General features: G+C 48.1%; 2 protein-coding genes across 2 annotated transcripts in view; one reads left to right on the top strand and one right to left on the bottom strand.

The window, feature by feature from the left end:
* Window positions 1-22,802, bottom strand: part of LOC105278796 — a 398,031-nt gene that overhangs the window by 92,027 nt on the left and 283,202 nt on the right. The window lies entirely within an intron of this gene.
* Window positions 3,993-5,089, top strand: LOC105287007. The gene is made up of 2 exons (XM_026974313.1): window positions 3,993-4,716; window positions 4,818-5,089. The coding sequence occupies exons 1-2, from the start codon at window positions 3,993-3,995 to the stop codon at window positions 5,087-5,089; spliced, it is 996 nt and encodes a 331-aa protein (XP_026830114.1).

The following is a 22,802-nucleotide window of genomic DNA, read 5'->3' as shown; positions in this document are numbered from 1 at the left end:
AAGAGTGAACCAAAAATGGATGTTGGGAGGGACTCAGAAGAGTGAACCAAAAATGGATGTTGGGAGGGACTCAAGTGGAGTGAACCGACGATTTGGAGACATTCGGGGACGAATGTAATGTCAGGCTGGCCAAGCTGTAAGATCTGGAAAAATAGTCGAGACTGACAGGTCGTATAGAGGATCGGAATGAAAACAAGTTGATCACAACAGTAGGAGTATTGGCCGTACAACCTAAGACCTAGGTGTGTGAACCAGGGATCCCGGAGAGTTCGAGTTCAAATCTAAGGCAGTCTCCTAGTTATTTTTCGCCTCTTACAATTCAGAAGTGGGATAAAATCCGCTACCCCTCGAAGACAGTTGAGATTCATCCGCTACCCTCGGAGAGGAGGGAGTTGAGAAGCAGCTGGCCGGTAGTGAAGCCTGAACATGGAGGTCGGGACGGACTCAGAGGAGTGAACCAACATGGAGATTGGGAAGGACTCGGAGGAGTGAACCAACATGGAGATTGGGAAGGACTCGGAGGAGTGAACCAACATGGAGATTGGGAAGGACTCAGAGGAGTGAACCAACATGGAGGTTGGGAGGGACTCAGAAGAGTGAACCAAAAATGGAGGTTGGGAGGGACTCAAGTGGAGTGAACCGACGATTTGGAGACATTCGAGGACGAATGTAATGTCAGGCTGGCCAAGCTGTAAGATCTGGAAAAATAGTCGAGACTGACAGGTCGTATAGAGGATCGGAATGAAAACAAGTTGATCACAACAGTAGGAGTATTGGCCGTACAACCTAAGACCTAGGTGTGTGAACCAGGGATCCCGGAGAGTTCGAGTTCAAATCTAAGGCAGTCTCCTAGTTATTTTTCGCCTCTTACAATTCAGAAGTGGGATAAAATCCGCTACCCCTCGAAGACAGTTGAGATTCATCCGCTACCCCTCGGAGAGGAGGAAGTTGAGAAGCAGCTGGCCGGTAGTGAAGCCTGAACATGGAGGTCGGGACGGACTCAGAGGAGTGAACCAACATGGAGATTGGGAAGGACTCAGAGGAGTGAACCAACATGGAGATTGGGAAGGACTCAGAGGAGTGAACCAACATGGAGATTGGGAAGGACTCAGAGGAGTGAACCAACATGGAGATTGGGAAGGACTCAGAGGAGTGAACCAACATGGAGGTTGGGAGGGACTCAGAAGAGTGAACCAAAAATGGAGGTTGGGAGGGACTCAAGTGGAGTGAACCGACGATTTGGAGACATTCGAGGACGAATGTAATGTCAGGCTGGCCAAGCTGTAAGATCTGGAAAAATAGTCGAGACTGACAGGTCGTATAGAGGATCGGAATGAAAACAAGTTGATCACAACAGTAGGAGTATTGGCCGTACAGCCTAAGACCTAGGCGTGTGAACCAGGGATCCCGGAGAGTTCGAGTTCAAATCTAAGGCATCTCCTAGTTATTTTTCGCCTCTTACAAATGTTCTCGATTGATAGATGGTTAGGTGAACGAATGCATTTTTCGCAGGAAAGGAAGGGCGAGGTGTAGCGGTTAAAGTCAATGAACAAACGAGTAAATTGAATCTGGTAATCTCCGTTTCATTCTCTTTCTCTTTTTTTCCTCCCTCTCTCCCTCTCCGTCATTGGTCCCTGTTAAAATAAAAATACGTTGATCCGGGTGTTGCGCGGGTAAGGGTTAAATTCCGCCGTACGGTGACGCGCGGGGGGATTAATCCCTTTTCCCGTATGCCACCATGCACGCGGCTGTGTTGACCGCGCGCTACGTTTTAATTAGGCAAATTTTCGTCCCGCGGCCATTTGTCACGATAAAGCCTGATGTCGCCCCGCGGATGCGACACCCCCTTTTGCCATCCCCGAAAAATCCCCAACTGACCCGGTCACGTATACATGCACGCGTGGGTGCGCATACACACGCATACACACGTGCACCACGGTATTTATCATTTCCTCCAACGCGAGCTCTCCGGCTTGGCAGGCCGGGCATATTTCTCCCCGCGCTCTTCTCCTGCACAAGCAAGAGTCAAGCGGGAACGGGGAATTATGATCACCGCGTGACACCGCGCTCCATTTCGGCTGCTTCCGGTTTTTCCGCGATACGTCCGCCTCTCTCTTTCAGTTTCTTTCTCTCTCTCTCTCTCTCTCTCTCTCTTTGTTTCTCTTGATATGTAACAATGATTACACTCAGACAGAAATAAGTGACGTCCATCGTAATTTTCTGTGTAATTTTTATCGTGATGATTGCCAAGGCAATAAAAGTGAGAGAAACAAGAAACGAAAGCGTGGGATGTCGAAAGTTAACACGGATGAGAATGCGGACGGGTGTCATTCTGATAGCATTGTTATTAAAGAATACGCAAGGTAATAATCCGCGGATGAACGATTTAAGCGTTGCCTCAAAATCATGAGGTAGAGGCGGTCGCGATGTTTCCCGAGAGGATTTCTGTATCCGAGACGAAACCGGAGAAGGCAAGCGGCGTTCTCCAGGCAGCGAGGCTCTCGTAATCACTTGGAGAAGCAGCGGCAAGAAGAAGCGGCGAGAAGGTGGAGCGGATCTCCTCTTTATGCTGCTTTATATAGGGGGTCGAATTAGCCTGCGTTAAATGCGGATGGTGGCGCGGGGGTGGCTTTGCCAGGGATAAAATCGCTGGATTGTCGTTTTGCGCGGCGTCCGTGTCGGCGTTACGAAGTTTAAATTAAGTCATTTTAATCCCGCGGGGGGCCGGAGAAAGGGGAGGGAGTTCTGGCGGGGCGGAAAGGCGCAGGATGGGCGCGGGCAACATCCAGGAAACTTCGTCGGCGCTCTTGTTAAGTTCCGACGTTAAGTAATCAGATTAGCCTCGGAACTAACCTCGAACGCCGCTGAAAACGTCGCGGGGAAAAGGGAGAGGGTGGCAAAGGGAAAGAGAGAGAGAGAGAGAAAGTAAGTTGCTGCGTTAATCCAGTTTTGCCCTGGTTAAATTTCGGCTGCGTTATCGTCTCAAAAAAGCAAGTTCCGGTGGAGGGAGAGGGCAAAATCCGTCGGGCATCCCTTCCCAGCAATGCGCATTCTTCCGGGGAGATAAGTGGACGACGGTTTGGCTTCGAAGAGAGACGGTCTCAAGGGCCGATTTATCGAGTTCTCTCGGCACTCTCGACGGTCGTCGAGTACTCGCGATGAACGTCAAACGCGAACTGCATAATTTCCTCTTTAGCAAATCATCGAGCGATTTAGCGGCGCGACGTGTAACGTTATCGAGCGTCAGGCTCGATAGCCTGACCATCTGTCTGTCACGCTTTCATCAAGATAAATCTATCAAGCAGTAGAGTTGTCTTCATTTTTTAAAATTAAGCATGGAACCTTTGCAAGATTCTCAGGAAAAAGATTCGAGCGAATTCGAGCGTGATGCATTTGCTCTCTCGCGGCCGGAAATTCGGAGGATCTACCCAACTGTTCTCACCCTCGCAGCAATAAGTCTGCCGGGCGAGGCGAATTGTATCTGGACTTAATCATGTTTCTATCGGAGAGAGTGAGGATTGTTCCCTCCCTTGAACTTTTTAATCTGTCGGATTCTCCGTCGGCACGGCGAAAAAGAGGATCGCCCGTTGTAATTCGCTAAGAATTCAGCTGTAAATAAATTAAACGGATCCTGGAGCCGAGCTGATGCAACTTTGCGTAAATTATTATTCGCTACCCCCCCGATGCAATCTAACCGTCTACGAGATTTACCGTGCACATTGATGCGTACGATAACTGTAACTTGAACAACGATTGTAACTTGAAAACTGTGAGATCTGCAATCAGATTCCGGAGTAAAGACTATTATTTTTCTCAAGTAGCGCTTGACGTGCCAAACTGTTATTATCTTTATATACAGGGTGACAAGTATTGTTTAGGCAGAGAAAAAGTTGAATTTCGCGAGCAGAAGTTGTGTGGGTGCGCTGCTAGTCTGCCAGTGAGATAGTCATACAAAAGGTAAACAATAGACAGAGTTTGGCTTTATTTACACTATGGCGTGCAAACAGCAATATTCGATTGAAGACCGCATTTTTCTCGTGAAAACTTATTATAAAGTAGGTGAAAACATCACAGAATTGCTTCGCAAGTGGTCCATAGCATTGAAGAACCGGCCAAAACCATCTCGGAGTACAATCATCAATTTAATACACAAATTTGAAGAAACTGGTTCTGTCCTTGATGCCTATAAGGGAAATGTTGGGCCAAAAGTTACTGCAAGGACAGAAGAAACTATCGAGAGAGCCCGAGCCATAATCGACGAGAGTCCATCAACATCCTGCCGTCAATTAGCCAGCCAGCTCGAAGTGAGCAGAGAGACTGCAAGAAAAATCATGAAAAAGGACTTGTCTTTGTTTCCATACAAAATCCAGACAATGCAGCACCTCAACGAAGCTTCAATAACTCAAAGACTGGACTTCGCCAACACATTCATTGACCAATATGATAATGGCCAGATCGATCCCAACTTTATTTGGTTCAGTGACGAGGCCCATTTCTGGCTGGATGGCTATGTCAATCGCCAGAATTACCGTTTTTGGGGCTCAGAGAAACCACAATTCTCAATAACAAAATCTCTTCACCCTCAAAAAGTCACAGTTTGGGCTGCCTTATGTGGTCAAATGATTCTCGGTCCATTTTTTATTAAAGGAACTGTGACTACAGCTCGATACAAAGCTCTTCTTCAAGAGGAATTTGTCCCGAAGATTCAAGAATTAGGTATGGTTGGGATTATTGGTTCCAACAGGATGGAGCACCCACTCACAGAACGCGGGTTGTTTTTGATACGCTCTTTTCGACATTCAAAACAAATGTCATAGCCTTAGGCTACCCAAATCACTATCCCGACAGCATGCACTGGCCTCCATACTCCCCGGACTTGAGTCCGCTTGATTTTTTTCTTTGGGGCTACATTAAAGATAAGGTCTATTACGAGGCCCCAAAAACAACTGATGACCTCAAAACAGCCATTGTTAACGCTTTTGATAGCCTCCATAGTGATATTTTGCCGAAGGTCATCGATAACTTTATCATGCGTCTTCGTCATGTCATCGCCTCCGAAGGCAGTCACTTCGAAAACCTCATCAATTGATTGCCTTTTATTTCAAGTAAACAATTGAGAAGTTGTATCTTTCTATCTCTTATCGTTCCCTTTAAATAAAACTGTTTGTTTGTCTAAACAATAATTGTCACCCTGTACATCCTTATATACAAACGCATAAACGCGAATTTGAAAAATATTAGAATATCTATCATCTTTTTTATTAATTCTTGCACTCTTCAATTCGTTCGCAAATTCGTTGAAAGACGCAATGCGGGGATATCTCGGGGAGAATTTTGACTACCAACTCCAGATACGAATTGTGAGAGAGTCAATAGATGCCAACGAATATCTCAAGAGAGAGGATAACCGCCGCCTTCGTCGTCATCGTCGTCGTGCTCGCTCGCTGCACTAATGAGGAACTCCTTTAATTGGACGTTAACTCGGCCTGTGTCGTCGAAGACACACGAAACAAACTTTTATTGGAGCCCCTGTCGATTTTACTGGGACATCGCGCGCGCGAGAGAGAAAGGGCGAAGCTGAGACGTGCGAGAAGCTCGCGGAAACCGAACCGAGAAGCGGCGTTAATCTCGCTCGTCCGCCGAAATAACGAGTGAACCCTCCGCCGCCGGTAATTGGGCAAATACAGTCATTAGCGGATGCACGGTAAAGAAATCCGGGGGTGCACGGGGCGAGAACGAGGATTCCTCGGGAATCGCCGAAACGACGCGCGAATAATTCCGCTCCGAAGAAGCTCGCTCACTCATTTTTCTCCGCTCACCGCTTTCGCGGCTGAAGCGTTTTCAGAGCAAAATGTGGGAAACTCGTGACTTACTCTTTTCTCTCTTTCTCTCGATGAGCGAGAATGTTTCTCATGTTTGCGTATCGATATCGGGAATCCCAACTGCGAGAGAAACGGAACTCGCGACTGCCCTTCGTGCGGTTCGTGCTTTTACTTTATCGAGCTTTAAAGCCGGAGAAGGAGGAATCTCCGCAAGTGGTACGTGCAAAACGACTATTTCAGGAAATACAATATGCAACAAATAATAATTATCGCGGGCATTCCGCTTACATGTGAGCAGCATGTCTTGCACATCGAACAGACGGAGAACGCGATCCCCATTTCTCTTTCTTAAAAAGAAGGAGTGGCTTGATTTTCCGCGGCGTAACGCGTCTCCGTGCGTTACCACCGTTTTCCGTATGCGGTAGCGCGAAACGAGGCAGGCGACCAGTTGTCACATTATTTCAGCATTAGCCCCGCTCGCTCGACTCGTATCTCCTGGTTAAGTGATACGAGCCGCGCTAATGCGGAAGAGGGACCGCGCCGAGGCGAGGATGGAAAGGGAGTGAGAGTGAGAGCGATAGAGATAGAGATAGATAGAGAGAGAGGGGGGGATTTCTCGTTGCTGTATAGCTAATGCACCACGGTACGGGTTATTACTGCAGTTTGCAAACAGCCGGCGGAACGGTAATGCAATCAGCAATGATACAATCACGCGTGTACTATTCCGGGGCAACTTCGGGGATGGGGATAAACGAGGGTGGACAGGGGCGACGTTTCACAAAGACCCGATGAGCACGCCGCATACCATCCTCTTGCGGAATTCACGGTGGGATAAGGAGCCCCGTGTCGAACAAATGCGGAAACGCCGACGATAATGAGGGTCGCGTGAGGGTGTAAAATTTACAGATCGAGCTGCGTGGCTCTCCGTCGGATCTCGAGGGATTCGTTTAACGCAATGCGAGGGGAAGAGAGAGAAAGAGAAAAAGAGAAAGAGAGAGAGAGAGAGGCACGTTATAAAAATTTTCGTCTCACAGCGATTTTCTGTTTAAAATTTTTCCAATTAAAAGGATTAATGGCAATTAATTCGTCGTGTAAATCGGCAGTTTCAGTGCGCGTTAAAGGCAAAATTCCATCGAGGAGGCAAGTTTGTCCCGCTGCGCGAGCTGCATCGTTTATACATTAACATTATGGAATCATAAATCCGACAGAGGCAGTTAATTTGACGATTTGATAACGCGGACCTTTGAATCGCGAATTATTATTATTAGAGTTATCGTTACGCTCGCATCTCTTTCGCGAGTTATTTTGCAGAATTTTATCCCGGCTGACAGCAGCGCATTGCTGTCCCTCCGTGCGCCCGCACGAGATAATTAATAATTAATTATTTAAACAATTAATGTATTATTCATCATATAGAGGATGCAGTTTGCAAAACGTTAAGTTACGCACGCGTGACGTTCCCTGTCTCATATTAAATTTTCATCCGCGCAATTAAAAATACCGCGCAATTTCATAACAGAATTATAATTTCTGTCGGTAATTGATTTAATTGTTACATCTCCAAGCGCGTTCTCGCGCTCGTTATAATGCTCTTCGATAAAACGATAACGGGGATGGAGGGGGACTCCCATTGACTCGCGTCGCGTATCACGACTAGACAACTTTATTTCTCCGCATCTGTTCGTGAATTTTATGCATTTCCCGTTCGTTTATCCGCTGGCATCCGGCTTGCGCGTTCTCTTTCGGACGTCCCGCACTTATGAAGATTGTATCAACCCTTCGAGTCCGTTTTACCTAAACATAACTCCGTAACGTGGCCGCGATGAGGGGAATATGACGGCGTTTCATGAGCTAACGGTTTATGCAACGTAATGTAGCTACCTTGTACATACACGCACAAACACACATATACGTGCGGGTGTTTCATCTCTGCGCGCTGCATCCCGCAGGTAACATCTCGTAAACACACATATACGTGTGCACCACCACATGTCCCATCGAGAACTCGTTCCTTTGACCGTTCCGAATCTGCTTCCTCGCGAATCCCACCGTCGTTTTTCTCTTAATTCTCGAATAAATGAAGTGCCTCACTGGCGAAATCGCGAACTACGAGATTCCGCAAAAGTGAGGATGTCGACATTAATCTGCGGAGACCCGCTGAATGCCTCTCTCGCCGATTCTCGATTGTCGGAAATGCCTGAAAATCCGCCGTCGCTCATAATTCGCATTTCCGGTGTCCGCTTGGAATCGATACAATCTCCGTACACGTGTATAGACACACACACACACACACACACACAGGCGCGCGCGAGCGTATACGATTGTATACGGGGTGGTCGCGGGTGGAAGAGCGAGTGGCGGGAGGGAGCGAGAAGGGACGTCGAGGATCATGAGAGAACATAACTCTCGCGGAAAAGACTCGGGGCGACCTCATCTCTATGTTAATCTTCCCTCCGCCCTGCAAAAGTTCCTTCCCCCTCCCCCCCCCCGCAGCCTCCCCGCGGCGCTCGTAGTGTGCTACGCGCGTGTTCCTCTTCTTCCTCGCGGCTCGCTTCACCCATCTCGAGGCCGGTCAGGCTCGGTTTCAAGCCGCTGGACCACACCGGCGCAAACGACTGCGCGATATTTGTTCGCGCGGCTGGAAACGGGATACGCGCCGAGCGGTGCGGAGCGGCCGATTAATATCGCGCGGGTAGGGGGGGGGGGAGGAGGGACGAGCGACAGGGACGGATAAGGACTAACGGATGGGTTTGACTTAGATCCTGTCCTTCACTCTTTCGTCCAGTATGCGCGATGCGATGGCGATCCGCGTTATGCTCGTGCCCGACTAGAAATGTTGTCAGGTTTACCTAATATGTTATGAGGACCTGACGTGGTTGGCGTAAGGTAATCCTGAATAAGGTATACCTAAGAATATCCTCATCAGGTTCAAATATGTATGACCTTTTTAGGGTTAAAATAATAAGGAACATATTAGGACCTTCTTACGTTATGCCTGATATTTCAAAGTACAAATTTTGTTGAGGGTTACATTATTAGTACCTACTAAGGATCTTATTCCTTCATCCTGATATTTTTTAAAATTTAGAGCTAAAGGTTTCCCACATCCGGTCCTACATCGGACCATACGTAGTTTATCATATTATAATGTACGTTATATACTTAATGTAGAAAGAATAGTAATTTCTACTTAATTTGCGAGTATTGATTATTTTTATATCATATACATTTCAATGTACTCGATTATGGAACAATAAGAGACAAAAATCAACACAAGTGTGTGTTTCCCGCCTCTGATTCACCAAGCGACCGATAGATGGCCAGGTCAGGCGTGACGTTCTCGCTAGAAACATTTGGTTAGCACCTTACAAATAACCATCTGGAAAACCGATCCGATACTCTTTTCTTCTCTTCTTTTGGACTCTTACTTAGAACATATACTAGTAGTATATGTTCTAAGGACTCTTACACTCACCGAAAGTATCAAGTTTTAGTAATCCTTTAGACGACTTGGTGCTGTCTGGGTAGTAAGGATTTAATAATTCAACCCGATATAAACCTGATGAGGATATCCAGATAAGGACCTAACTATTGTGCTGCGTTACATGACTGATCAGGTCCTGGTGAATTTGCCTTATCAGGACCTGATAATAAAATAAGGTCAACCTGATCAGGACCACTGGATAAATTTCTAGTCGGGTGGTTGGTACGCGACATCGATTTGCGCGGATTACCTCGCGAAAGTAGAACAAGGAGTAATCGTTCAGGCAAGAGTAATCGTTTCGCTGAATTGGAAAGACAAATCGCTCTCCCTCTCTCTCTCTCTCGCATACACGCGAAGCAATTTGTACGACTGCACGCGGCTGAAAATTGGCGACCAAATATCAAAGGGAAAAATCGAAAAGGCCGAGAAGACGTTTCGTTGGAGTATCTACTCTTTTTGGTGTCTTGGCTTCTCGATTAAGATTTCTATGAATCGTATGGCGGATTTAATCCTGCCGGATTCGCGACGAGGAGCGGCGGAGGAGCGCCTCGCCGAAAACGGGCGTAAATATCAATAAATGTCCGCGTTATAACGGGGGAGGGGAGGGGTTCTTTTGGCGTTCACTGGCGTCGGGATTAAAACGCGCCCGGCGCCGATGTCGCGACGTGAGCGCTTTTATGCGCTCGCTCGCGGGCGCATTATTTACGGGCGAGGACTTCCCCCGCGCGGGTGCGTTACGCGCGGAAATTATAGCGCGTAGGTGCCGCGCCGTTTCTCGATGCCTCCGCAGATTTACGGACCGTTAAACGCGACGAATTTACGCGCGCGCCTTTTCACGACGCTGTTCGCGACCACGGCTGACTTTATTATCGCCCGTCTCGCGCGCCTACGCCGATGAACCGCGCTTAAATCGTCGCAAAATATGCTCGCAAAATGTGTGTCAAAGTCGCGCGACACAACGGAACGCTTGCGTGCGAGATATTTTACAAGATACGAGTCGAGTGTCGCGAGCCGAAATTTTTTTGCAGAAATTCCTGCCAACGTTATCGCGAGATTCCGGTTACGATGACTACCTGGTATACAATATTAGTTAATTTGCAATCATGAAGAAATGACATTGCAATTATCTGTATTACACATTCAATCGAAAATGAGAAAAATGTTATATAATTTTTTCTCCGAATCTTGAAATCTAAATTAAACTCGTTAACGATAATAATTCGTTAATAATGATTTAACAATTGTTATGTCTTAAGGGTGGAAAGAAATCGTCGATATTTAAATATAAATGATACTATTATTTCCGAGGTAAATTTTTAACTTGCACAAGCAAGCGAGCAAGTACGGAATACAATATTTGCGATACCGATCAACGTGTCTCGCGAGCCGCCTCGCACAAATCTCGACCCTTCGTGCCCGTCGAAAGGTTAACGGTAGCGTGAACTATCGTCGGGGTGGATAGAAGGCGGGAGATATAAGATATGAAATTATTTACAAGCTCGGCCAATAAGCTATCAGAAAGCTATTAAAAGTTTTCGCGATCTAGAAATAACGTCTGCACCCGGCGGTCTTTTCCCGGGGGAATTTTCCGCAAGTGGTCCCCCTTTCCTCTGCCTCTTCCCACGTAACATCATCGAGCCGCGAGAGAGAGAGAGAGATTCATGCCATCTCAGCGATTCTCTTTCTTTATTTTTTCGTTTGGCCAGAAACGACAAAAAATGCCGAGACTGAGTCGGCTGATTATATGTGTGGCCAATGTTTGACCACTTATTATTTTTATCAAGCACTGGCGACTTTTTTTAAATATTGAAAATACGAGCTTGAAGAGATAAATTATTAATAATAATTACCTGCTTCATTTATCGGATTGCAATATAGTTTCTTCGTAATCTTTTTCCTGAATATTATTTGGAAACATGTCGATCTTCTTTTCCTGACATAATCGACTAGGCAAGATGGATGAAAACGTCGTCATTCTCTTTCAGAGAGAGAACTGAGATATTCAAGATTACAAAAAGATCGCGCGCGTGTTACAACTCACCGTTACAGCCGCGCGTCGAAATCCAGCTGCGGAATTACAGGAATATTGAACCGCGCCGCATAAATCCGAACTCGGAAATCGAAATGGCGGAACGTCGGAATTGCCTATTATATTTTTATGTGGAAATTGTTTCGGTCGTTATTGGCCGGGTCCATTTTGTTTTCCACAATAACGCCCGGCTCGTGCACTCCGCCGAAAACGATTATTAACCCGCTCTCTGTCCTCCCCTACCGTCAGATATTTATTTCTTCCGCCGCGACTATTCTCTTTTTTTCGAAGAATTAAAATTTAACACAAAGGTCGCCTCGTGGAAAAAAAATTCGTTTCGTGAAAAATGTCGCGGATAAAGGTTTAATGTCCGCAATTATTTACATCGCCCCTGGAAACGTGTTGCCGAGTTTTGTACCTCTCACGAGGAGCGTCGAGCGCCCCGAATGGCCGGCCATTCAGATTCAAATTTCGATAGGTCGTTGTCGGAGGCACCGCCGATTCATATTCGATCCAGTCCGGGCATCTGGACGACGCGGCACGAAATCGAGAGTTGTTATTCATAGGGCGAACAAACGAAAGGTTGGCTCTGATAGAGATAAATTTTTCAAGAGAACACAAAAGGAAGAATGTATTTTATAATTTGAATAAATCATCTGCGTTAAAATAGTCACATAGATTTTGGCGATCAATCGCTTTTAATTATTTTTATACAAAAAGAATTAATTAATTAATTAGAAAGGGTCAGCAGCCTCACATTTGAAATATTCTGAGCGAAATTAAAAAATAATGAAGCACGTGGCGCACGTGTCGCTTTCTCTCTATAACCCGAGGAATTTTGCACGGGGACAATCGAGGTCAAGATATTTCGGCAATCTTGTTCGGCTCATCCCCTAACTTCGATACTCCCGTCACGAACCTCGCAATTATCCGATAGAGAGCTCGAAGGGCGGATGAGGGCGGCATGTTTCGCTCGCAGGTCCCGCGAAAGTGTAGAAACAAAGTCGGCACCCTTCGCTGTTACTGTCCAACAAAAAGGGATCTCCATCCCCTCTAGATATATAATATATCCTCGGACCGTTTAATTCGCGCAACATACAAGAAGAAAAAAAAACGAGGAACTGAACGGGAAATACCAACACTCATTAAAATTTTAATTAACATCCATTAATCCACATTGTCCCCCTATGTTCCCCAAGACTCACCCCCGAAGTCGTCATTAAGCGCATATGACGGCGCTGTCACCGCTGTTGCTAATAACAGCCGGCGAGCCTCGCGAGCGGATCCACCCTCTCAGCTCGCCGAGATCTCGATCGAGTTGCCTTCGCAACCCCCCGCGTTGGTTACAAGTTACGAACTCCTCCCGGGGATCGTTTAATTCGAGCTGCCTAGCTGCGAGGGCACGCCGAAAGGGAAGGTAACGGGATACCGAAAACTCTCCGTCACCCTCGAGGCGGCGTCGGCGAGCCACCCTCGCAAGTTTCTTCCGCCGCCGCCCGCCTCTTTTACTTTTACCCGCGCGAGTCCGCGGGGAGAGCTTTCGCACGCACGTGTCTCGGGTTTCTCACCGGTGCTTTATTAAGCCGCGGCCCCACCCCTTAATGGAAACGATTTCGGCAAGCTTGCACCAGGCTGGCGAACGTGCGCTAAGGGATGCTAAGGGGGACGGCAATCTCCGTGGCTGCTGATGTATCGTTGCGACCTGTGCTCTCGTGGATACATAAGTAACAAGGGCTCGTACGGGTCTTTCGCCTTAGACTCTCCGCGATCGCATATAATCCTCGCGAAGGATGCAACGTATGGAAAAAGCCACGAAGAAAACGGTATTTTACTTTCAAAGATCGGCCGGCTCTCGTTGAATAAGAGATCATTTTTCTCTTCTTCTTACAAGGGAAGGTTTTTAGGTGTTACACTCGGATTTCAAAAATTCTTTGCATGCAGGTAGGGAGGTCCCCAAATAGAAGAAAAAAAATAAAAGCAGCGGCCCAAATGCATATTTGCGCGCTACGTGCGCAATTTTCGATGTTAGGTTAATTACTCAAAAATGCTATTTCCAATCGAATTCTTTACATTTTTTATTTCACCTAATGCACATTTATATTGCTTTGAATAATTTTGTGTGTGTGTGTGCGCGCGTATGTGCTTCTGTGTGCGTGTGTGTACTTGTGTGTGTTTAGAAAATACGAGCGTCTAATGTAATCTCGTGCCGCGCGAGCACAGTGCGTATAAAAGGCCCATTGCTCAAAAATGGTATGCATCGTAACTTTTTTAATTTTTTACTGCAACTGCCAATGCACACAATTTCGAATAATTGTACATTGCGCAAATCGTAGTTTGCTCTTTCTGCGTGATTTATTGTATACGACTTTAAATAGATTTGATCAGAATCCATAACGAGGACATAAAAGATCTGGTCAAGGGAGGTTTTTAATTCTTTCAGTTTTAATTTTGGTATTGATTTCTTTTTAAAGCGTTGTGCATTAGGTGAAATAAAAAATGTAAAGAATTCGATTGGAAATAGCATTTTTGGGTAATTAACCTAACATCGAAAATTGCGCACATAGCGCGCAAAATGCATTTGGGCCGCTACTTTTATAATTTTTCTTCTATTTGGGGACCTCCCTACCTGCATGCAAAACATTTTTGAAACCCGAGTGTAACACCTAAAAACCTTTCCTTGTTAGAACAGAACTATTCTTGTTTTCTCTCTCCCTCCCTCTCTCTGAGACTTGATTCTCTCTTAAGAGATTCTCTCCTTGATTTCGCGTCGCAAATATTGAAGTAGCTTGTATACATAATCGAAACACTCGCGGAATCAATTTCGCGTTCCCGAGACGAGGAACTCTCGCCGCGCGGAGGAACGCATTTTCAAGAAATTTTTTTAATTGCCGCATGCTCTTGTGCATTTCCGCTCATCTCGCATCATCCATGCATCATCCACACGCGTCTCCAGATAGACACGTTAATAGCGTGTCCGCGAGAACGATCGTTGAAACGTGAAACGCCGTACGTGCGAGACGGAACTTTTATCGCGGCCGACATCGCGTTAACACACCCCGTATCGGAACTTCCGGTCAGCCGAAACGCATCTCTCGTCGTAGCAGAGAGCCCGTAAAACCGCTTCCTCTCGCGATGTCGAATGAGGAGGAGGAGGAGGTCCAGAAGGAGGTGGAGGATGCGGAGCCGGGTCGACGGGGACGTTAATCGCGATGAGCTTAACGAGCGATAAAGCCCGGGCTCGTGTGTCCATCGGGTAAACGTTGCTGGTTCCCGCCTGTCGTAAACTCGGTTTAAGTGCAGCCGCCGCAACGAGAAGTCCGCAAAATTCCGCAGGGCTGAACCGAAATCACTCGCCGCGCGAGCCCTGCATCGGCCACGACTTCGCGAATTGAGCCAACCCCCATCCCTCCTCGGGACGAAAAAAGCGAGATCTCCGAGTCGAATGGAGGAAATAAATGTTGCGAGACTGAAAGATTAACGTTTCACGAAATTAGCGAGAGTTGTATAATCTGAGGGTTGTAAAGTCCGATACTATTGGCTGTATTATTGTTATTCCGTTTTGCTGGTTTTATTACTTTGCTGTGTGCGCTTCACGATGCACTTTACATACCGGACGGTCGCAGAGCTGGATCGCTCTTGATACGGCGCACGGGTACATAAATGCGGAGAGATGGCACGAAACGCGCGGTGAATTAAGTGCGGCGCAGCGAATGTACGGGGAAATTTCAGCAGTTTCGCCCGCACGGACGTTAATCCGCCGTAGATGCGAATTGGCGGAACCTTAGCAGGTGGCATGCACCCGCAAAAGTTGTTCCCCGCGGACACGCGTTTGCGGACTGCAAACCAAGCAGAGTATCAAAATCTCTCGAGATTTTAATTAAAAAAAAAGAAATCCGCATTCAGCTGAAACGACATGTTGCATTACAGAAGATTTTGATTTGTAAAACACCGGCCTTTTTACTCCAACTTTTCTCTCCATCCCCGAGAGAGTGCAATCGGCACTTTCACGGCTTGTACGACCTCGTGGATCGGTTTGTGCCTCCACCTCGCGTCGAATCGTCGCACCTTCGTTCCGTTGAGCTCTCGAGGAGCCTGCAGACCACACTCTCAGCGTTTTCATCGTTTGTTGTGTTTATTTCCTTCGACATATTTTTCAGAGAAATACATGTTTTTTGAAACGATCTCGCGAAATATTAGTTCGTTGCATACAAATTGCTTCCGCCCGGGAAATAAAAAATATATAGTAGACGGGAGCGGGGCGGCGGCAGGAGAGGGGAGAAAAAGGATAGTCAAATGGAATTTTCTATGCAATTCCGACGTTGTTTTTTTAATCCAATATTTTCGGAGTTACAGCCGCACGAAGTGAAATAATCCCATTTTTTTTCGGCAATTTTTATCGTGCAGAGAATTATAAATATTAGCGAGCTTTTTTCCGAATGAATTTCCGCCCGGTTCCGATAATTTCTCTTTCTCGTTACGGTTATAGCGGTCCCGGGGAAAAATGACGAGAGCATTCGCAGAGCCGCACTCGGATTTCGGACGATGGAAATTTCGCCGTGCGGCGGAAATTTCGTCCCGACGTCAGCTCGATCATTCGCGTAAACTGCTCCCTGTTTACGTCACAGCTATTCTTGCGACGTTGAGATAGACCGAACTCGCTAACTAGAATCAGTTCTACAGTTTAGAACTAGAGGCACACAAATTACTCTGCGGCTCGGAAGTAGAACGATAGTGTCGCGTGTGCTTAGACGTCGGCGGGCCATAAGCATAAAATTGAATGCGGCACGTTCGTATCACGGAATTAGCACCCCATCTCATTCTCCACCGATCATCAAAATAAAATAGGACCATCACGTGTTCGTGGAATTTTTCCAGCTACTACATGAAACACATTTTCTCTAAAAAGATCAAGTTTATGAAGATTTAATCAACCGCGGCATTAATTTCTTAAGCAATTCCACGTGAACGCGTCGTGTACAAGCAGCGCAACGGATGGCAAAGGATATTCCATTTGGCAAAAATTGCCTCGGTGTCTGCGTGGCATTATAAGGGCGCCATCGGCGTACATCCGCGACGTACCATCGTCTCACGGAGGCCGGGGGATTTTCCTGCGGGATAACGACCGGAGCGGGGGTGCCCGCGATATGCGGGAACGACGTTGTTTTCAATCCGCTCGTTGGCTGTTACGAGCTATCAGGATGATTCCGGCCGTCGTTGGCCGAATCGCTTTTGGCACCGGCCACCGAGAGGATAGTAATTTTCTACGCGAGAACACGCATCGTCTCCCTCGGCGACGTTTGGAGACACCGGCTCGACGTCACGTTCACGCTCGTCCGAAGGGAAGAAGTCGCGGAGCGCTGGATGTCAGCGCAGGATACTCGCTCTTCTTCGAAGCGACGCCATGAGTGTCCCTAATAACTGTCAGCCGCAGTCGCGCTTATAAACTCCCGGATCCGGGATTCCCTAGGCGGCCAAGATTAATTTCGAACTCACCCCCCGGCGAGTGCCGGCTCGTCGTCACTCGCCCCCAGTAATCCAAGAATAGAGTCCGCGACGAAGAAGTAAATGCACTCACGACTCTCTTTCTCTCTCTTTTTGCCGCTTCGAGAACAGAAAAGAGAGATCTCGAAACGCGAGTGCTGCAAACCCGAGAGTGCCATCTCGATGAGCACTTATAATATTTTTGCGTATTTCTTGAAAGTATTGTTTTCGAATTACACAGATATTAGGAGTGTGATTTAGTTTTGAGGGTTTTGCAACAGATGGCTGTAGTGTCAGTTTGTTCCAATAGCTCTTTCCGATAACTGTTGTTTCTTACAGTCTTGACATTATCCATCACATTTAGTAGCGTTATAGCAATCGTGTTTATATCATCGTCAAAATGCAACTTCCGAAAGCTCTTTAGCATTTTCGACATGCGTTGCTTTTGTTTTTTAATCGAAAGAAAACTGCGGCTGACGGTTATAGAATTCTTGTGGAAACTTATGGTGATTCTGCCCCATCAATTAAGACGTGTGAATACTGGTTTAGACGCTTTAAAAGTGCTGATACTGATGCCAAGGACAAAGAACGCTCGGGACAACCTAGAAAGCTTGAAAATGCAGATTTGCAAGCATTATTGCACGAAAATCCAACAGAATCCACTTCAGAACTTGCCAGAGCATTAAATGTTGCTCGTACAACATTTACATGAAATGGGAAAAATTCAGAAAGAAGGGAAATGAGTTCGACATGAATTATCGGAAAGTGCCATTGCGAACCGGTTGAACATTTGCATTTCGTTGATCGCCAGGCAACAAAAGAAGAGTCTTTTGTCTCGGATCATTACTGGGGATGAAAAGTGGATCTATTTTGATAATCCGAAACGCAGAAAATCATGGGTGGATCCAGGCGAACCGTCAACATCCACTCCGAGACGCAATATTCACGGTTGAAAAGTAATGCTCTGTATTTGGCGGGATAGTGTACTATGAGCTGTTAAATCCGCATGAGACTGTCACGGCTGATCGTTATCGACACCAATTGTACAAGTTGAAGCAAGCATTGGACCAAAAACGACCACCAATTGCGAGTAAACGACGGAAAGTGATTCTTCTTCGTGACAACGCTCGACCTCACGTTGCGTTATCAGTGAAACAAACACTGTTAGAGCTCGAATGGGAAGTCTTACCGCACCCCGCGTGTTCTCCGGACATTGCTCCATGCGATTATTATTTGTTCCGGTGGATGCAACACGCTTTAGAGGATACACACTTTGATAATTTGGAAGAAGTGCGAAAATTCGTCGCCGAATGGATGAACTGAAAAGAAGAGTGATTTTATCGTGGTGGAATCCATCTGTTGCCAGAAAGATGGGAAAAAGTTATAGAAAAGGAAGGAAAATATTTTGATTAAGGTATTCATTCATTATCATATTTAAATACATGCGTTTTTGAGCAAAAAAACCCTCAAAATTAAATCACACCCCTAATAAAATGCATTACATAACACATTTGGATTTGCAGTGCTTGCGTTTTGTTTCTTCTTCAACGCGTGACGCTGTCGGTCTCCCGGACTGGATCGCGATACGACTCTCGCGGAGTAGAAATCGAAATCGCAACGTTCCCGTCAGTGTGGCGGTTCAGTCCTGCTCGGACGTGCGCGCGTGAATTTTCCATGGGTTTCCCGCGCGCTGAACGGTAACTCGCATCGTCGTGAGTTTTCGTTGCGTTTACCGCGCGCGGGTTTCGCGGCTTCTTTATTTCCTTTCCATCGTGCGGATTTCACGTCCTGCCTCTCCGTGTCTTTTGCTCCTCGGCAAGTTGCCGGACGAGGTGGTGTATCGAGTCCAGATGTGGAGCTATCACGTTACGTTCACGCCGCGAAAAAATGCCGGCCTCGCGAATTCGATCAACCTGCCGCGACAGCATCGCACGAGACGCCAAAAAGGATCACCACGTGCTGCGACAGTCGTGTCTCCGTGGGAATAAATATAGAAATCGTGGGAGTAAAGGGACAAACGTTACCGAGACCACAAAAGTAGTGCGATCTCGCTGTCAAAATCGATATCTGTCAGAAAATTTTCTCCGTAGAAACTTGCGTGGAATTCTTTGAAACGGGAGAATCACCGGAATAATTAAATTGTTTCAATTTATTGTCAGTCTGCCAGGTGAAATAGATTTGAAGGAAAAGTCGCGTGTGGGAACCTTTATTCCCCGCGTCTGGGAGACGAGCTCGCTCCACTTGGAAAATGTAACGTTTGCTTATTCCGCACGTCTTATTGCGGGACGTTGCGGCTGGCGGAAGAGAAATTCCAGGTCGCCGGGGTGTACTCTAGAAAATAACAAGAACGCGGTGCTTGATTCGATCGAAGGCGTGTAACGTCCGTGGAGATTTTCGCGGATTTCGTGCGCACGTACCGCATATGATACTTGCATCGGGGAACCCGTGTCGAGATGTAAAATTCCTATCGCCGAGATGCACTCGGCAAAATAACAAGGAGCCCCCGATTTGACTCAACGGGGGATGTAGTGCGCGTGGTAGCAATTTTTGCAGCTCCCTCTCTCTCTTTCTTTCTCGCACTCTCGAAAATACACCTAGAATACCTCCGAACGCTAAATCTTTCGACGGAGGAAGCGCCTATCTCGTAGATACACTTGGAGGAAAATGGTAAATCGTGATGTCACTCGATGGAGACCGCACGTACGAATGCAGAAATGATCATTTCGAAATAAAACTGCAGGCGGCTCTGAGCGGATCTACCAGCGGAATGCGCCCGTGACACTCGACGCGGTCGCGAAGCGGGGTGCACGTATGAAATTTCCACCGTTTTCACGAAAGAACGCCGCGACGAGACACTCGAGCTCGTTGACGGGGAAAATTCTTCCGCTCGCCGGGGATGCACTCAAGAAAATAACAAGAAGTCGCGATCGGGAATCGGTCGGAGGGGTTGGCGCGGGCGCTCCAGCGGGGGAATGCGGCTAGGTCGGTGGAAAAATGTTCGTCGTCGTCGGGAGAATGCACTCGCGGAATTAACGTCGAGAGGCGGCCGGAGTGCCACCCCTTTGCCCTCAGACCGGAATCGTCGTGCGGAACAACTGAGCGCATGATGTAACGCGGCGCGCCGAGATGACGAGGGAGGATTTCACGGCGACAGCGAGCGTCGCGAGAGACGCGACGGAAATTCCGCGTCTGCGACTGCATCGGATTTCCCGGCAGAGAGACAGGGTCGAAAGAAGGGAGAGTCGAGGGAGAACAAGCGCGATTCTGAATTCCGTCCGAGCGTCAAGATCTCGCTCGAGTGCAGTGAGACGCGCGTTCGCCACTTCCGCTTCGACTCAAAGTTATAGGAACACGCGCGAGTGTCGCGCGGCCGCGACGCGTTTAAAACCTCGGCTCGGCGCGCACTCGAGCGGCAGTAAAATTTTATCGTCCGCATCGGCTTTCCCCCGGGAAACGCGGCTGCCCTCTTCGCGCGGAAACACGCCCGGATCCGATCCGGGGCGATTTCTCTGCCCGCGATGTCAAACCAGCCGAAAGTCCCCGCGGACATCTGCACAAATGATTTTCCCTTCCTGCCTGTCATTATCACTCCATTAATCTCGCGTTGATTTTTTTATTAATTACAGTTTCTGTGTTGTGCGTGGTGCTCGCCGGGCGGATTCTGACGGTGCAACTTGTGCTTTAAATTATTGACTATCGACGAGGGGAAGCTTATTATTCGCGCGAGAGACGACGCAAATCCGCGATCGATGGCGCGATAATCCGCGCGGAACGGGTCACTCATCCACGCGACTGGAGGTCTGCCGACGATGGAAATCGTCGGGCGACGAGGTGCTTTTAGGAGCAAATTCGAGAGGTAATCCTCTTTGCAGCGGGTTGCGCGAAAAAGGAACGACAGCGACGACCGGCAGGGAACGAACCCGCTTCGAAAACGCCGCGCTCTTTCCGCTCCGGGACTCGCCACGTGACGCGCGCGTAATTCGCACTCGCAAAGACACTCTTTTTCTGAACATTTCTCTTTCCTTCTTTTCTGCAAAAAGGCTTTTCTTTCGAAACCGCGCGCGCGAGAACGGATCCGTTTGCAATTACGTCGACGTTCGTTTCCGGACACCTTTATCCCGAAAACGGTAGCTTTCTCTCTTTGATAGTCTCATTTGGTATTTTATTCAAATGGATTAACCGACCTCTCTCTCGTTCTCTCCCCTCTGCCACGTTGCTATTTTTAGCGCGAAACGCGTAATCTTATCCTGGTCCGCGGAACGACGGTTTCAACGGCTCCTCGTTACGTTCGCCATTGCAAATTGTCGCACGCTTAAAAAGTGGGACACGCACAATCGCTTTTCTTGCCGCGTCGAGAGTCGTGTAGAATCAAATGAATCCCCGGAGTTTTCCACGTCTACGCCAAGTTATTACCGTCCGCGACGTCTCACGTTTTCTTCAAGTTTTCCGGCGACGACTGCGATGATGAAGCGATAAACTTGATAAACGCTCGCTCGCTCGCTCACCTTACAAATCCGACTGCGAGTGTGGTGACGGCGTCGTCGATTCGTCGCTACGAGCGCATTTCCGCCACGGGCGATTTTCCGCGCGCACGTTTCCGCTCGCGTGACAGAGCGGCCGCAACTCCCAGTCTTCGCTATCGTGATCCTCGATCGTCGTCGCCGACGGTGGTCGGGCGTCTCCTCGGCGCGGAATTCCAGAGCCGACGAGCCTGCGACGCTGATCCTCGCGGGCGATAGAGCGAGTTGTGAAGAGGAGCCGCGCCGGCAGCAGCCATACGCAGCCCGGAGGAGAGTAATTCCACCCCGTTCGCCGCGTTTGTCGCGAGACGCTCTTCAGCCCGGCACAAAGGGCTGTCTGGACGCCTCCCCTCGTCGTTGTCGTCGTCGTCGTCGTCGCGAAGGGCAGTCAGCAACCCTGTTGTTGAGGTCAGTAAACCTCGCCGGCGCCGTCCGCACGTTGACGAGCGTGCAGCGCAGTGCCAGCTCTTATTCGTTTCTTCCTCAAAAACCGAGGACACGCGGACACGGAACTCTCAAACGCACTCACAAACGCATTTTGGAAGCTGACTGCAGTCGCGCTCCGCGTGCGTTGCTCCGAAAGACAAGCGCGGCGTCGCGCGTCGATGACTCCACTTGAAAATTCGCAGGACAAATCGCGACGCAGTGCACTGCGATAAAACGATAAAACACAACGTTGACTCCCTCGTTTATCCCCGACAAAGTGAAGGATCCACAAAAGGGTTGCAAATCGTTAGAAGGCTCAATCGGTTCCTCCTCGCGTGTCCGCGCGCGGAACTCCTCGCGGATCGTCTTCGGCGCGGGAGCGGATGTTTCCCCTTTGACCGAATAAAATACGGAAAATCTGCGGTCGAATTCTCGGCGTTGCTCCGAGATTATCGGCGTCCGGCCGCGCGAGCGTCGTCGAGATGAATCCGTCGGCTTCGCACTCACCACGAGAGAATTTTCACACTCACCACGATCGACCGGGCTATACTACTACGAGCCCTTTTTTTAGCCGGCGACGCTATTTTATCACCGCGTGTACCACCGTGCACTATTTCCCTGCCACCCCTTCGCACCCCCGGTGAAAAATCCACCTACGGGAACATGCGCTCCGCGGAGCTCACTCACCACCAGACTCAATTTTCACGTTCACTTCAGCACCGGCGGCGCGTTAAATTTCGCCACTTTTCCTTTCTTTCCGCCCTTTCTCTTTCTTTTTTTTTGTTCACATCGCCGCACGATATCCCTTGGTCGCCCTTGATTCACGCCGCCGAATTCACTCCACTTCGATTCAATCCCGACGACGTTGCGTTCGTTTCCACCGCACTTGTTCCCTCTTCTCTAATCCCGATCGCACTCTCGATCACGGCGGGTCCATCCGAGGAAGCTGCACCTCGCTCGAAATTTCCTCGCGATCGACACTCCGACGTCCCTCGCTTCAGAGCGTCGTGCTCATCGCCGAGGCACACTCTCGTACACTC

The sequence above is a fragment of the Ooceraea biroi genome, chromosome 12 (assembly GCF_003672135.1).
Source record: "Ooceraea biroi isolate clonal line C1 chromosome 12, Obir_v5.4, whole genome shotgun sequence".
NCBI lineage: Eukaryota > Metazoa > Arthropoda > Insecta > Hymenoptera > Formicidae > Ooceraea > Ooceraea biroi.
Note: the sequence above shows the minus strand (reverse complement) of the source record. Positions and strands in the feature narration are given on the sequence as shown.

Bases quoted from the DNA above. Each gene is read 5' to 3' on its own strand.
- LOC105287007 (XM_026974313.1), top strand. From the start codon at position 3,993: ATGGCGTGCAAACAGCAATATTCGATTGAAGACCGCATTTTTCTCGTG. The intron at 4,717-4,817 runs GTATGGTTGGGA...CAAATGTCATAG, and splicing joins CCCGAAGATTCAAGAATTAG to CCTTAGGCTACCCAAATCAC.